Genomic DNA, 15,312 nt, shown 5'->3' with positions numbered 1-15,312 from the left:
GAATCAGGCAGTGGGAGTTTGTACCTCCAGTCAGTACCGCATTAACAGGCAGCTCTGGAGGGTTAAAAAAGGGCATCTGCTTTGGAAGAACTTAATCCAATTTAGTTGCGTTGCTACTGCATTGTATCGAAATTCAGGCTTTAGAGTACTGGGCATGTTTTCTCTCTGAAGGACTTTTGTGGAGAAGGAAGGATAGGAAGTTTCCATAAGTTGCGTGGGTGAAGATTTCTGTGTTGTCCTTGAACTACCAGATATGGCTGATACAAAACCACTTCCATGCAAGTCTTCCTGCTCACAGTGGCAGTGGGAATGCTCTCATATGTGGTTCAGCAGTTGGAGTTCCAATCTCATGAAAAGGGCTATAGGATAAGGGGAAGTGAAGGTATTGGTGGGGTTAATGAGTCAGAAATGGTCCACCAAGGGTTATGGTTGAGAGGATGTCTCGTGTCTGGAGAAAGGAGATTCCCTTTTTCTGAGGAGCCCGATGTGCCCTGTTCCTGCAGACATCATGGTGCTGATTGCCTCCATCGCCGTGCTGGCGGCCGGCTCCCAAGGGAATGTCTTTGCCACCTCGGCGCTCCGGAGCTTGCGATTCCTGCAGATCCTGCGCATGATTCGGATGGACCGGAGGGGAGGCACCTGGAAGCTCCTGGGCTCAGTGGTCTACGCACACAGTAAGGTGAGAAGGTCCTGAGCAAAGAGACCGAGTCGCTCTTCACATTTCCCCCCCATCAGAAACACCTTTGCTTCTTCCTTCCTTCCCCAAACATATCCCAGGCTGGGGAAGGGTGCAGAAAGACCCGGTAGAGGTGCCATGCAAGCTCCTTGTACAGGACACACGCTCCCAAGAGGATGCCTTTCCGTAAACGTATCCCACAGCACCAGCTGCTAGTGGACATTTGGATGGTTTCCTTCTCCAAACATGAGGCCATGTACCCGTGGCAGAACTGATCCCTGGTGTAAGTCAGTTTGGCCTTCCTCTGGCCCAGGAAGAGTTCATTGATCCTTGACTTGTTTCCTGCTGAATTTCTGACAATGTTTTTTCTGGTTTTTATGAAAACTTTAGCTAATCTATCCAAAGTTCTTTAAAAACCTCAGGAATTTAGTAGACTTCTTGCACCTACCCTCGTGTGAATTTGATTCAAAACTGCAACTTTCTGTGAATTGCAAGTTAAAACTTTCCTGAAACTGGGAGATAGAAGATTCAGGTGGTGACTTCGTAGCTCCTCCTCCTTCGAGCAAGGTCCCAAGAATCCTGAGGTCACATTTTGGTTTCAAACGCAGGCCTGTGATCTGGGGAAACCACTTTTCTGCCAGTTCTGTAACTCTTAAAAATTGGGAAATAATATATCCTTCCTTTCTGCTTAACATATGTGGGTAGATACTCAGCTCCTCAGGATGGCGTTGCCTTGTGCGTGTTGCAAGAGCACCAGGATGTGGTCCCAAATCAGAGGGCTTTTCTGCTCTAGGTCCAAAGTAACAGCACTAACCTCAAACCAGGTCCCGAGGGCTAAACACACAGAAACACTGGGCAAGCTCAGATCTGAGGCCGACCACGAGTGAGGAACTCTGTGCCTTGGGAGACATGTGGCAGGATTGCAATTATTCTTCTGTGTTTTAATGATCTTGCAGGAGCTGATTACTGCCTGGTATATTGGCTTCCTGTGCCTCATCCTGGCCTCTTTCCTGGTATACTTGGCTGAGAAAGGAGAAAATGAGCACTTCGATACGTATGCAGATGCACTCTGGTGGGGTCTGGTAAGCAATTTTCATAGAACAGCTGCTGATTATTAATACAAAATATCCATTAACCCTCCATCTTTTATCACTTATGTGAGGAATTGACTTATGGGGTGCTTAGTTAACATTGGTGCTTAGTGGTTTCAGGCTACTTTATGTAGCTGTGTTTTTTCTTAAATAATCCTTGCAGAAAATTTTCTAGGATTGCATTTTTTGAATTAGCCAGAGTTGCAAGGCAACCAGGAACTTTAAATCATGGTATTTAGCTCCATCAACAATTGAGCTAGATCTAATAAAGACCCCACACGACTGGGTGCTTTGATCATCGTTTTGACAAGTATTGCTGGCATTAAATTATTTATAATCACACTTGGATAGTGTGATTTTAAGCACACTGGAATATATTTTATAAAATTAATACAGCCTAAGTACCAGAAAGACTTTGCTGCTGAAAGCACTCCTCTTTTAGATCTTTGCTGACAAAGAAAGGGCAGCACTTTTGGTTTGCTCTGCCTGCGTGCGCATGTGAATTATTGGATTACCAGATTAGCAAAGGGAGAATTAATGACGTGCTAATCGTCTTGGGTTATTGTTCTTGGGCCCCGGCGTGGTGCAAGCTAGTTTGGCCTTGATTACAAAGCACGTAATGAAAATCCCAGATCTGATCAAACCCCAGTAACAGGCTTGGGGTGGAATCGGCTGCTCCAGCAGCTCCTCTGTTTGCAAAAAGAAGGGGGAACGATGTGAAGAGAGCAAATGCAGCTTTGCAAGATTCTTGGTTAGGACAGAGAAGAAAGATCAAGCTCAACCTGATGCAACTTGCAATGCAGCTCTAAGGTCCAGTGCAAGCTGATGCCAAGAGATGGGCACGAGATACCAAATTCCCCACGAAGAAACTCCTCTCCGCATCGGCACTTGGTGGTTCCAGCCCTTATAATGAGCAATGTGAATCTTAAGAAGTTAGAAATGAACTTTGCAGTGGTCACAGAGAGATTCTTGTTTCTGGTTTGCGTTTCAGTAAGGAATAGCTGTTTAGATGCCTTTTACTAAATGCATTGTGAAAATGGCATCTAATTGATAGCGCTTTTAGTGAGTCCAATTAAATAGTGCTGCGGGATTGAGTGTTCATTTATTTAAAAATTATTTTACTCCACATTGAATGTGTGAGGTTTCCAAAGCTCCCTTGGGAGCCACAGAGACTTAGGGAAACAGGGGAAGAAGGGCTATTTTATTTTAGGGGTTCATAAAGATCTTTGAGGCAGATGTCTTAAAAAGGCATTCTTAAAGGGACCATCTCTTGGTGCTCTGCCCTGCTGAACCCAAGCTCCCTAGATCCTTCCAGAAGCCTTTGGGGATACCTCACATTTCCAGTTAATAGGATCCATGAACAAAGGCAGGAAAATGCCCTTTTTTTTTTTTTTTTTTCTCCGCAGCTTGATTCTTGAGGGATCCCCTGTATCCTGCATATCCTTGGATATCCTTGGCTCTGTCCCCAAAACACACAGTTTGCCAGCACTCTTTTGGTGCATTATAATAATACCGCGGTGGGGGCAAATATCCCTAAATTAGGATTTATGAAACACCCTTAATTTGTGCTGTCGGCCTAAAGTGCTGTTTTTAAATAGGGAAAACGGTTAATAGGGAGGATGGAAAGATGCAGTCCCCAGCCTTTTTGTATGCGAACAACACAGCCTTCTTTCAAGAACTGTCAAAAGTGAATTTCAGGGATCCCTGTTGGAGTGTTTCCCGTGCTGGAGGAGTGAGGCTGTGTCCCATGGGAAGTGCAGGGATGACATGTGCCTTTAGCAGATGGCATCTCAGCCCGTGCCAGCCTGTGGGCAGAGAGATGCTCCTTTTGCCTGGCCAGTGTCAAGGATCCTGCACTGCACAAGAAGCTAGAAAGGGCATTGGGAACGCTGGATGGCTCCCAGCACATCCACCCCTAGCAGCTCAACATCCTCATGCGGTGGCCAAATCATGCCCAAACTGGCAATCGCTAACCAGTGTCACGGGAATTTTGGTCGCGTTATGTGAGTTTTTGGGGCGGGTGGCATTATGCTATTTGAGGTTGCACAGGCTGAGGGCTCGGATGCTCTCCTCCCTGCAGATCACTCTCACCACCATCGGCTACGGGGACAAGTACCCACAGACCTGGAACGGGCGGCTGCTCGCGGCGACGTTCACGCTCATCGGGGTCTCCTTCTTCGCCCTCCCTGCCGTGAGTGAAGGCTGTAACGTGCTGCTATGGATAGGGTTGGGTTTGCTGGTGGTGAGGGGACAGCTGCATCCATGCTTAATGTACCCAAAATCAGCAGGACTTAGTGACCTGAGTCAAGAGGAAGGGGGACATGCGGAATCCCGTTGCTTGTCCACAGAGTATGCAAGAACGGTGACGCAGTGGGAACAGAAAAACTCGGTTTGCCTCCATCAATATGATGTTACTGGAGTGAAAACAAACTAATGGAGGCAAAGGTGGCTCTAACTTGTTAGTTAAAGCGTGGCCTAACACACTGCTAACTGCAGGTATCTTCTTCCTCCCAGGGCATCTTGGGCTCGGGGTTTGCTCTGAAGGTTCAAGAGCAGCATCGGCAGAAACACTTTGAGAAGAGGCGCAACCCGGCAGCGGGCCTGATCCAGGTTAGGAAGCTAAGCCTGGGCTTTAGTCCTGTGCCACGGGATCGTAGGTCCTCCCAGGGCTCCGGGGTCCTGGAAATGGGACATCCTTGCTTGGGACCATGAGAGGGTGTTTTTTAGACTATGAAGAGATGCTCTAGTTCTGGTTCCCTCTTTTGCTATGGTTTGACTCAGCTCCCTGCAAAAGCCTAAGGGAGTCTTTCCATTGGCTTAATTGCATTTAATTATTGTGGGCCACAAGCACCCTGTGATGACCCTCACGATTTACAGAGTCTTCTGGTTCTCATAGTAAAAAAAAAATCCCGCACAGGGATCAGAGTGCAAAATGGATGGAAGTGACCTTGAGGTTTATAAGCATTGCAGAAGATCATCAGGTTCATGACCAAGGAGGCTTGACGTTACTTGTTTGCCTTTCTGGGGGTCTTTGAGAAACTGAGGAGGAGAAGAGAAGGTGAAAAATGTGGCAGTCTGTGGAAGGTGCGAGACAGCAGCTGGTGACTGGTCTTGTCTGGAAATAAATGCCAGGAAATCAGCCATGGAAAAATAGCATATGTGGTAGGCAGTCTGGGGGAGAGAAGGAACAAAATCCAGCCCAATGCAGTCAGACAAATGCATTAGGACAGTTTGTTTTCATCATTTTTTCTTTCTTCTTTTTTTTTTCTTCCCGAGAGAATATTTATGCCGATAACAAGCTCTGATTGGGAGCATTTTCTTAAAGCTAACAGATGTCTGCACAGAAGGTTGGCCTTAGTGGAGGTCTTAAAGATGTGAAAGATGAGAGGCATTTGACATGCCCTGGATCCTCTTCCTCCCAATATTTTCCCACTGTCCCATGTGTTTGCTGCAGCGAGGGTCTGGTCCCCAGAGTGATTTTTGTTGGTGCATGTGGCCAGGATGGGGGCTACTGTTGCTTTGTAACCTCTTAAAAGGAGCCGGGGCAGAGTGGAGTCAGAGACTGAGGAGGGCTGAGGATGCAAAATCACTCTGAACACTGTCTGTGAAGATGATACCATTTGCAAACAGGTTAAAAAGGCATAGGATAAAGACAGCCTAAACCTTCCTTTTTGATGTGGTTCTGCTCACCTGGGGACACAGCCTTTGCAAAAGCAACCATGCACCAGCATATTAACTACATTTTGCAAAACTCAAAGCAAATTGAGCTGTTCTGCAGCAAAGTGAGCTCTAGAAATCCTTCCTGTGTGTATCTGAGGCTTGTGACGGCTGGTAAATCCCGTCTCCTCCGCAGGCGGCCTGGAGGTTTTATGCCACGAACCTCTCGCGCACGGACCTGCACTCCACCTGGCAGTACTACGAGCGCACGGTCACCGTCCCCATGTACAGGTACCTCCGCCTCCAGAGCCCTCGCCGCTGCCTGCTTCGTGATGCCACTGTTTCCATGGTTATTTTTGTTACCCAGATACATAATTTGATTTTTAAGTTAAAAGCATTGTTTTTGAAAGCTCTTTAGGGCTGCTATGTGCTTTTTATTTTGAAGTTTTCGTTTTATTTTTTTTTTTTTCTCATGTGTGCTTCTTTTCGACTCGATTTTAATTTCCTCATTATGTTTTCTTTCCGTGTCCGTGTGTGTGGGTGACGTGGTGCTCTCGCTTTCACCCTGGTTTCGCCACGTCCGCTGGTAGTTACGTTGTGTTGTGACAGCGGCCGGGCCAAAGCGCGAAGACCTCCCTCCCGAGCTGCCCCGGACCGTAGGTAAATGCCTCCCTCGCCCGGTGGGCAGCACCCCGCTCCACCTCGTGCCCTCTCTACTGGTGCTACTGGTTTCTGGTGGTTTTCTGCCTTTCACCCAAGCTCTGCCCCTTAATTGTCCCCAAGCGCAGCACTTTGTCCTCGGACAGTGGCCAGCGGATGGTCTGCGGACTCTTTCCCTATCTTGGCATCACCTTTATTTTCTCCTAAAGGATAAAAATCAGACCAGGATTGAGGGAGGACTTTCTCCTCTCTTGCATTGCCTTTCTCTGTTGCAAACAGCTGATGCAAATAGGGAAGGGTGGGTTTAGGAGCCTTGGTCCCGCAGGACCGAGGTGACTTGTTGCCATGCCCTGAGCAAGAACGATGCTGGCTGGAGCAGGGATGCAGGAATTGGCTGCCCTCAGGAGCCTCGTTGTCTTGGTCAGTAAGTTTTCATTGGTTCCATCCCCTGTGTATGTGTCTGGTAACTCTTTCCCTCATAGATTAAACTGACTTCGAGATTTTGTTTAAAAAAAGAAAAAACAAACCAACAAATCCAGAACAAAACTGTTTCCCAATAGCATTAAACTCATTCATTGTCACTCAGCCTCTCAGTACTTGCTCTTGCCCTGGGTACACGGTGCTGGCCAAAATCAACTACTGGAGAGGCTGAGGAGCGGTGTCTGACCCAAAGCCCACCTCAAAACCCACAGAGGCAGACATGGTTTTGGTGGCCTTTGTCAGGCTTTACCGCTGACCGAAAGACCGAACACGCTGCACAGCCAGATGTAGAGTAACCCCTTTCTTGGGAGGACCTTCTAGGGTGGCTCCTGGTTGTAGGAATAGGCTTGGGAGGACCTGGGCTCACAGGGAGCTGATGTGCAGGAAGAAAATTCAGCCAAACTGATTCTGATGAGGCTAGTTAGAGATTCTGGGGAGAGGGATGAGTAAAATAACTCATACAGAGCTGAGCTACTTTGCATGAAAAGGCAGCACAGGGTGAGGGGTTTGGTGACTGATGCCGGCCCCAAGCAGCAGCATCACCCCCACTTTCTCTTCTCTCCCAAATTTCCTCTTAAATCCTGACTTCTCTCTGGGCATAGGGGAAAGGAAGGTCACCTGGCAGGGTGAGCCCTACCCAAAGAAATCCAACACGCACCAATAGCTTAAGCCGTTGACCAAGATGGAAAGATTTTAGCAAGAAAGCAGTGAACTCCTTTGGTGTGTGTTACGGTTTTGCTCAGCTAAATTAATTGGAAGTGAGATCTTTTCTCCTGGGGAAAAGGAGAAAAAAAAAAAAAAAAAAGGGGGGGGTTCCTTTATGTTCTGGCTGTAGCCTCCATCTCTCACACCACCCATCTCTGTTTCTGCCCTGTTTGCTAAGCTGGCAGAGCTCTTGCCACACTTGTGTCACGAAGCCCTGGGCAGTGTTGGGTGATGGCTGCTGTCCGGCTTAGGAAGCGGGTAGGAGGAGGACGGTGTTCCTGTCCGCCTCGCAGGTGCCCGGGGGATCTGCAGCCCCGGCACTGCTCGCTTTGGACCACTTGTTGCTCATGAGCTGCCATCAGCAGCAGCCCTGTGCCGGGGGCTTGCATGTCTTCCCATGGCTTCTCCTTGAGACCTGGCTGGTTCCATGTGCCTTGGAGAAGCTCCTGCTTCTCCAGAGCATCACTGCGGTGATGCTGGCTGTCCTGTGTCAAAGGTGACACCAGTGGTGACAGAGGCACTTGGTTATTTCTAAGCCTATTGCAGCAGAGAAAAGCCAAGCCAAGGGGTCCTGTGCCGTGGTCGTTAGTCCTGGTCACAGAGCATCTGCGAACTGGAGTACACTTAGTTCATATGCTAATTTTCTTTATTCTGTTTCTTTTCTCCTTTTCCTCTCCCCTCCCATTTTTCTTTTTTATCCCTTTGGTTTTCTTTGGTGAAAACACTTGAAAAGCACGCAAACGCAAACGTATGGTGCCTCCAGGTATGAAGTGCATGTGACTCTGAAAGTGTGTGTCATGTCACTCCCTGTTCTTCATTTGGGATTGTAACATGCGAAGCCTCTAATTAAACCAGACCAAAAAAAAAAAAAAAAAAAAAAAAACCTCTGAAGATCAGTTTTTTTCAAAGGAAATAATGGAAGCCCAAACCAGGCTCCCCATCCTGCTGCCTGCAGACTAACTCCATGCACCTTCATTAACAGTTTAGCTATCGGTACACACAAGTTTTGGGAAATGGTCTGCCAAAATGACAATTTGAGGAAGAAGGGGAGAGTGCTTAATAAGCTTGCTTTCTGAAGGATGATTTCTTGATGGTCTAACAAACCTGCACCACGCCATGCACCGTTAACAAGAGTATTTTCCCTTTCCTACTTCCATTTTCCCCTTCCTGTCACCGATGTGTGTTCCTCTTCCTCTGGTCCCTTTCCTCACCCAACTGTTCATCACTTATCTCACTTCACTCCATGCTGAAGGAGCTGTGCCCGCCAGCAAACACTAAATATCCCGAATTTGCTGGTGTAAGAAGCAGCATAGCATGGTAGCACCTTGGGAGACTCATCTTTGATAGTGCCAAGTAAAAACAGAGGAGCAGCCAGGCCTGCTCAAAAGGATAGATTTGGAGGAGGGGGAGATCCAATGCAAATCTGGCATGGAAATGTAAATAACTATTCAGGATTTCTCCTACTAATCCAGTCTGATCTTTGGAAGAGAGGAGTCCCAACTCAGCAGCATTTTAACATTTCAGCCTTTTTTCGAAGAATGATCCACAGTTAAGCAAGAAGTTATTAATGTCAGTTATTCACTCTGTGGCTTAACCTTTTGGGATAATTCTGATTGAGAAAGTCCTATATACAGCCAGGTAAGCCTTACTATAAATAATAGTACCCTAGGTTCTGCAGAATAGACTAGATTTTTGATTCGCAGGCATATTTTATAGGAAGTGGTTATCTCAAGCTGTAATGAAGTCAATATTTTAAGAAGGGGAATGGCTTTGAATTTCAAGACTGTGGGCCAAGCTCTGCTCTTAGTTACAGCAGTTTAAATCCTCCCTGGATGCACTAATGCCATTGCAGCAGATCTGATTTAGTGCCTGATTTCCAAACCAGTTTCCAGTTTTCACAGCTTCAAGTTTTACAGCCTCAGTAAATCACACTCACAACTTTGTCCTTGGGGTTAATTTACAGCAAATAGTGACGAAGTATTGCAAGTATAAGATCCAAATACATTTAGCTGTTGTTCAGAACAGCTGGGTTTGACGATCAGACATTTTTCTACTGCTGAAAGTGAACTGACAATGAGATGCTTCCATAGCAGCTCCTAAAATACAGTATTTTACAAGTTTCGTAAGTGTTCCCAGTTACAGAGTATAATTTAGGCTGGAGACCCAACATCTCAATTAGGATAGCAATAGCTTTTAGAGGAAGGAAATTCTTAACTTTAATTCTTAACCTGAATTCTTAACTTTAAGTCTTTTGTGTACAGGGTTATTACAGGCTATTTTGTCTTTGCCCTTTGAAAACTAAATCATCATCCTGAGAAGGTTTGAGGGAGAGAAGAAGGGTGGGCTCCTCTCAAGGACCGTGGCACAGCATGGAAAATTCCACTGGAGTCCCTATCCCATTCCAACATCCTTCTCCTTGCCCACCCTTTTCCCAGTTGTGCTCCAACATGTCATGGTGGGCTCTGTGCGCGTTGTGCGCATGTGTTACCTGTGCGTTGTGCTGCTGCCCTCCCTCGTGTTGTGGTCTTTTGGTGGTATCCTGGCCAGAGGCATGATGTCCCCCTTGTCCCCAAATGCTTGAGCGTGACCTGTGCTAGTTGGAGTAGCAAATTCCCGTTTGCTGGGGGGAGCTGGTATGTGGAGCACGCGCGGTTCTCCGTGCCCACGGGCTGGGAAGGAGCCAAAGGTCCCAGTGGACCTGGATGTTGGCCCTGCTGCGTTGAGTGGCATGAGTTGTGTGTGTTCCCGTGGTGTGTGCATCATCTCACCTGGTCCCCTTAACCCAGATGTGCTTCCCTTGCTAACAAGTGACACACGGATCGGGAGGAGAGAGAGAAAAATGCAGTGCTGCAGCCGGGGGTCCTTGCTCTGCATCTCCAGGGCATGCAGTGTCTCATGCTTCAGTGTCCCTGAACTCTCACCCCACTGCAGGTCTGCTGCAGCCCTCTGTTTTATAGTAAAACTGGATTAAACTGCTATATGGAGCTCTTAGTCAACAAACCTGGTGTTTCCCTTGAGATTTTTAGTGAAATAAGTGCTGCCAGGTATTGCTGCAATGGTGCTGGAGCTGATTCCCAAGCTATGACAGGTTGGACTGAGAACACCATTCAGATTAAATTTTTGGTCAGGCACTTGGTTGAGTTTATACATATTCTCCATAATGCTACTGTCAGGAAAACATTTCTGTTTCCACCACACATGTGCCAGGTCCACCACTTTTCTGCAGAAGTGGGAAATTTGTGTATTTACTTGCATCTTCACTTTTGCATGGAAGCACCTGTGGTGACCCAACAGGTTTCTGTTTTCAGCACTGTACAAGCCTCGTGTTATAGACTAATGCAAAGAGGGGAGATCCTTCTAGGATACAAAATCCTGCAGCTTAGAGAGCTATTAAGTTCTTCAGCCCTGTGACTTGCATCGTTGGGAGTCCTAGGTTGTGATCGCTGCTCTTGTTCCATGTTTTGCTGGGTATGAACTTTCCTAAGAAACTAAGTCACCAAAGAGCAGTTGTGTGCCTTTCATTAACTTGAGTACATTTTGTGCCTGATTTTTATGCACCACCTTCTCCCATCTTGGCATGAATGTGCAAAACCATGCAGTAGGTTTGAATGGCAATGATAGCCCTGTGCACCGCGCGCCGCTCTGCTGCACCCAGATCAGCCTCTTCCTGACGTCTTGAGTGAAGAGGATCATTAATTCATCAGATCAGGATGTGCTCTTCTCTGGGTGGAAGCAAACAGAGCTGGACTGGGGAGCTGAGCCAAAATTTTCAGACCTATTTTTATTCTTTTTGCTTAGAACTGGAAAATTTTCTGACTCTGTTCTGGGAGCTCTGTTGAACAGCTGCATTTTGAGTTTGGGTTTTGTACATGCAGAAGAGGAGACTTTTCATGTTGTGGTCAGTTGGAGGAGAGCTATGAGGTATTGATCATATAATGGCTGTAAAACCCTGGGCATAGCTATCTCTGCCTTTGTTTTACAGTAAACAACGGTCCTGTTTTTCACAGCATCTCAGCTGCAACCAGTCTGCTAGGGGAGTGCAAGTGCCTGTAGCCCTTTTATTCAAAGACACTGTCCTAGGACAGTTTGCTGCTTCCTCTGAAGAAGCCAAGAGTTCCCGTGTGCTCTGACAGATTTTACAGTGAGTATTTGGCTGTTTAAAACCATTTATTAAGTGAAATGCTCCTGAACAGACAGCTCAGCTCAGAAGCAATGGACCAACCATTGGAAAAAGCAGCAAACAGCTGTGCTTCCTCAAGAGAAGTGAAGTTCTTTGAACCTCCTCATCCTCCTCTTCATCCTGGCCAGAGAAGACTAAATCAACCGGCTTGCTTGTCGCAAGTTGGTCCTCTGGGCACAACGATGGCATGTTGCACTTCTACAATTCGACAAGGACACGCTGGTGGCCCAGAAAGGGAGTTGCAGGAAGCCAAGGGGATGAACAGCACCAGCCTTGACCCCAAACAAGGAGTCCCAGAGCTCACTCTTAAGTAGCTTTCTCTGTCCTTCCCCTGACATCTCCGCTTCACTTCTCACTCTGTTGAAAACCTGACTGTGAATATCAGCATGAAATATTTATGGAGAAAACCCAGCCTGTCAGGGTTGAGTGGAGACGCCAACGTGGCCCACGTGCCATCATGCCTTGTCTGCTCCACACACTTTGCTGCTTGCTCTTCTCAAAGGAGTGAACTGCAGGGAGCTGATTCAGTGGCTTTCGCCACCATTTAAGCAAAAAGTGTTTTGGATTCCCTTGTCAGTGAAGTGAAGGAGACCTGTTCTTCCCTAATCTGCAAGGGGATGATGCCTCATTACGCTGCTTTTGGGGGTCGAGCCCCCTAACCTAATGCAGACGAGCAGTGAGATGAGCCTGACTCCGCACCACATTGCCGTTTTTCCTGGGATGCTCCTGGCCTCTGGATCCCTGTTTTCTGCTTTGTGCAAGCCACTCCCTCCTGCACATCCTGTCTTGCTGAGGGCAGCAGCCTTCCTCCCGCCAGCCTTGTCCCTTTGCATCCCCTGGAGCTTCTCCCCACTAAACACAGAGCAGGAACGCTGACCGCCAAGCCCAGCAGCCACGGAGGTTGAAGTTGTGGTGATGCAGACTGTTGCTCTCTTTTTGTTGCTGTCTCTCTCTCTCTTCCCCCGTAGCCCTTCCTTACTTCGCTGGTGGAAGTAGCCTCCAAATCCCCCTCCATTCTCTCCAAGCTCTCTCCCAGTAGCGAACAGTGGCACAAAGCTGATTCTATTTGAAAGATGGGGCAGCGGGTGAAGTTTCCAAGACAGGACACTCTGCTCTAAGTTCTGCCTGAGTATTAATACTCTTTATTCTCTCCCTCTAGACTCATCCCACCTCTGAACCAGCTGGAACTCCTGAGGAACCTGAAGAGCAAGTCGGGACTGACTTTCAGGTTAGCAACAGAGTTAAAGCTTGGAAACCACCCACTTTGCAACATTTCTATTTATTTTTCCCTTTCCCCTTTCTGCTTTTTGCATATGGGCAACCTTGAAGATGTGATAGGTTTTGGCAGCTGATTCCCCGTGGGTCAATCAACGATCTCCTCCCCATTCCTCTCCCATGTGTTACATGTATTTCTTCTGCCCTTCCCTAAGTCGTCTCTGGGGTAATGTCATAGTGCTTGGCTGAAAATGCAGTTGTATTTTCAAGGGGTCTAATCAAGGTAGCATTCCTGATTCTTCTCTGCTTCTTTCTTCTGTTCACCCTCTCAGAAAAGGCTCCAAACCACACTGTTAATTTGTTTCTATTACCTCCAGCCCACTTGCCTTCCCTTAGCTTCCCTTGGGGACAGACAAGGTAGAAGCAATGAGAAAAAGGGACATGGGCTGTGGCCTTTTGCCCCAGCTCACATGTCACTAATTCCCATAGCTCCATAACCAGGGCTGTATCACTGTCCAGGTAGTCAGGATCAGGAGACCGATGGGTCTGGCTTTAGATGGAGCTGGGCCCAGTCTGGGGATGTTTTGTCCCTTAAATTGTCTCGTGTTTGGGCTAGACAAGACCGAGAAACAAAACCCGTTCCCTCCGGGGCTGCCATGGACAAGGCTGCTTTGGAGGCCAATGTCACAAGCACTATCCAGGTGTGCAGAAGCAACGGATCAAACTAGTTTAAGGTAGAGCAGTTTTTTCCGATTGCTGGAAGGTAATGCCACCAAGTCATCTGCTCACTGATGGGAGATGGTTTTCAGTGTGGCCTTAGCTTGGCTTGTGGCATTGTACCTGAACACCCTTTTCCAGGGGTTGAGCCAGCTGTGTCCCCAACACCAATGATTTTTCAGAAAAAAATCAGGTGAATTGAGGTCTCAGTGATTTATAGGAAACTGCCTAGAAAATTTGCATCTCCCAGAGGTGTTGGAGCTGCAGCCAGGGTGCCAAGGCCAGAGTGCCCAGCACTGTGTCCCTTCCCCAGCAGCATCCCCACCCCAGCACCAAGTGTCAGCACAGAGGTCTGCGACAAATGACGTGACATGAGCTTGGTCCGGAGAGGAGAAGTGAGCACAGCGGGGTCACCTCGCATGGCGTGTGTTTCACACCTCCGGGCCACGCGTTTCCAAAGGCAGGGAGCCTTTGGCTGAGCCCACAGAAGTCCTCCTGTGCTCCCACAAATCACATGGCCGTGGCGTGTCTCAGTCCTGCGTAGGCACTAAGATGGGTTGGGATGATTTCTTCAACCCTGTACGTTGTATGTGTCTTCTCTGAGGTTGTGTGAGTCTCCAACGATCTTCTGTCCGGGCCAGAAACTCCAGGAATAAGGTGCTCCTTGCCCTCTCCTTGTCCACAACTTCCACTTAGCTGTATCGTTTGGTATTTGTCCTCTCGTTATGTTTTAGCAGCGAAGCAGCAACATCTTTTGCCACCTGACACCATGCTAATGTACTATTGCTTCTGTTTAAAGGAAAGAGCAGCAGCCCGAGCCATCGCCCAGGTCTGTATTGCTGCCCACACGCCATTCCCATGCATTCCCCGTCGAGCTCTGTGTACGTGTGTGCGTGTGTGTACCATGTCGTGGCACCATTGAGGGACGGAGCCGAGGTGTTTTCGTGCTTGTTCTGTGCTGTGGCAGTCCAACGTATCTCCGTGTGATGCTGGGCCTTAAATCACACCTTCCTTCCGACGTGCCTCGAGGTGCCACTCCGAGGATGAGGAGGTTACGGGGTGGATTGAGGGCAGGGCCGAGGTTGGCAACTCGGGCAGAGCTGGCGCGTGCCCAGGGTGATGGCAGGACATTGGTTTTTGCTGCTTTACTCTCTTACTGCTCGGAGTTGTAGCTAGAACACTGCAGGCTCAGAGGATGCTGGCGGAGAGCAGATGCTTTGCACGTGTCTCCACCACTCAGTGCCGTGACAAGGTGACATGGCACATGGTCACCGTGTCACTGGGTTGACCAATTCTGGAGCTGCAGGGCACTGTGTGGTGCAGACTTGGTCCCCCTGCTTGCTCAGGGTCCCAGTGTGGCGGTGTGTGGTGGAAACATCCCTTCCCAGCCCTGCTCCCTGTGGCCTCCTGACCCCTGAGTAAAGCCAAGTCGCTGCTTTGCCCTTGAACTTCCAGACAGGCAGCGCTGGGAAGTGGCCTTTGCCTACCAAGGCCGGTGAGATCCTCACCTGATGGAGAGGTTTATTCCCATGTTCTAGGGAAAGCAATGAGGCTGGTATTTGGGATACTTTTTTTTCATCCACCTGGACGCATTTAGTTCTGCGGATTTTTTTTTTTCCTCCCCCTTATATTTTCCCAGTTCTTTCAAGAAGTAATTCTGGGATAGGCTCTCCATATATATATGTATGTACTTTTTTTTTTTTCCCTTAGAAAGCAAGACACAAAACTGATAATCTGTAGAGAACATCCGCTTGGCTTTTTGATCTTCTGTCCCATACTACAAAACTTAGCTTACAGCCTGAATATGTTAACACTGACTGAACATGGATAAGTTAAACACCGACTATACTTTTCTATTTACCAGGTTTCAAAAGTATAACTAAAGGCTGGCATTTTACAGGTATAACTTTCTGCTATGTCTTTTAGCTTAT

At 47.9% G+C, this 15,312-nt stretch overlaps 1 protein-coding gene across 6 annotated transcripts in view; it reads left to right on the top strand.

Moving 5' to 3' along the window:
• Nucleotides 1–15,312, top strand: part of KCNQ2 (potassium voltage-gated channel subfamily Q member 2) — a 58,534-nt gene that overhangs the window by 21,680 nt on the left and 21,542 nt on the right. For 3 of the 6 annotated variants that reach the window (XM_088529274.1, XM_088529286.1, XM_088529251.1), the window contains exons 4-11: nucleotides 504–679; nucleotides 1,633–1,758; nucleotides 3,848–3,958; nucleotides 4,282–4,377; nucleotides 5,621–5,715; nucleotides 8,003–8,032; nucleotides 12,609–12,677; nucleotides 14,181–14,210. In XM_088529274.1, the coding sequence (XP_088385400.1) occupies nucleotides 504–679; nucleotides 1,633–1,758; nucleotides 3,848–3,958; nucleotides 4,282–4,377; nucleotides 5,621–5,715; nucleotides 8,003–8,032; nucleotides 12,609–12,677; nucleotides 14,181–14,210 (733 nt within the window). The remainder of the gene's footprint in view (nucleotides 1–503; nucleotides 680–1,632; nucleotides 1,759–3,847; nucleotides 3,959–4,281; nucleotides 4,378–5,620; nucleotides 5,716–8,002; nucleotides 8,033–12,608; nucleotides 12,678–14,180; nucleotides 14,211–15,312) is intronic. The other 3 variants (XM_088529280.1, XM_088529268.1, XM_088529259.1) reach the window with 2 other exon arrangements.

The sequence above is a fragment of the Tinamus guttatus genome, unplaced genomic scaffold (assembly GCF_059628265.1).
Source record: "Tinamus guttatus ecotype Peru unplaced genomic scaffold, ASM5962826v1 Tinamus_guttatus_pri_ptg000027l, whole genome shotgun sequence".
Taxonomy (NCBI): domain Eukaryota; kingdom Metazoa; phylum Chordata; class Aves; order Tinamiformes; family Tinamidae; genus Tinamus; species Tinamus guttatus.
This window is presented reverse-complemented; position numbering and strand designations above follow the sequence as displayed.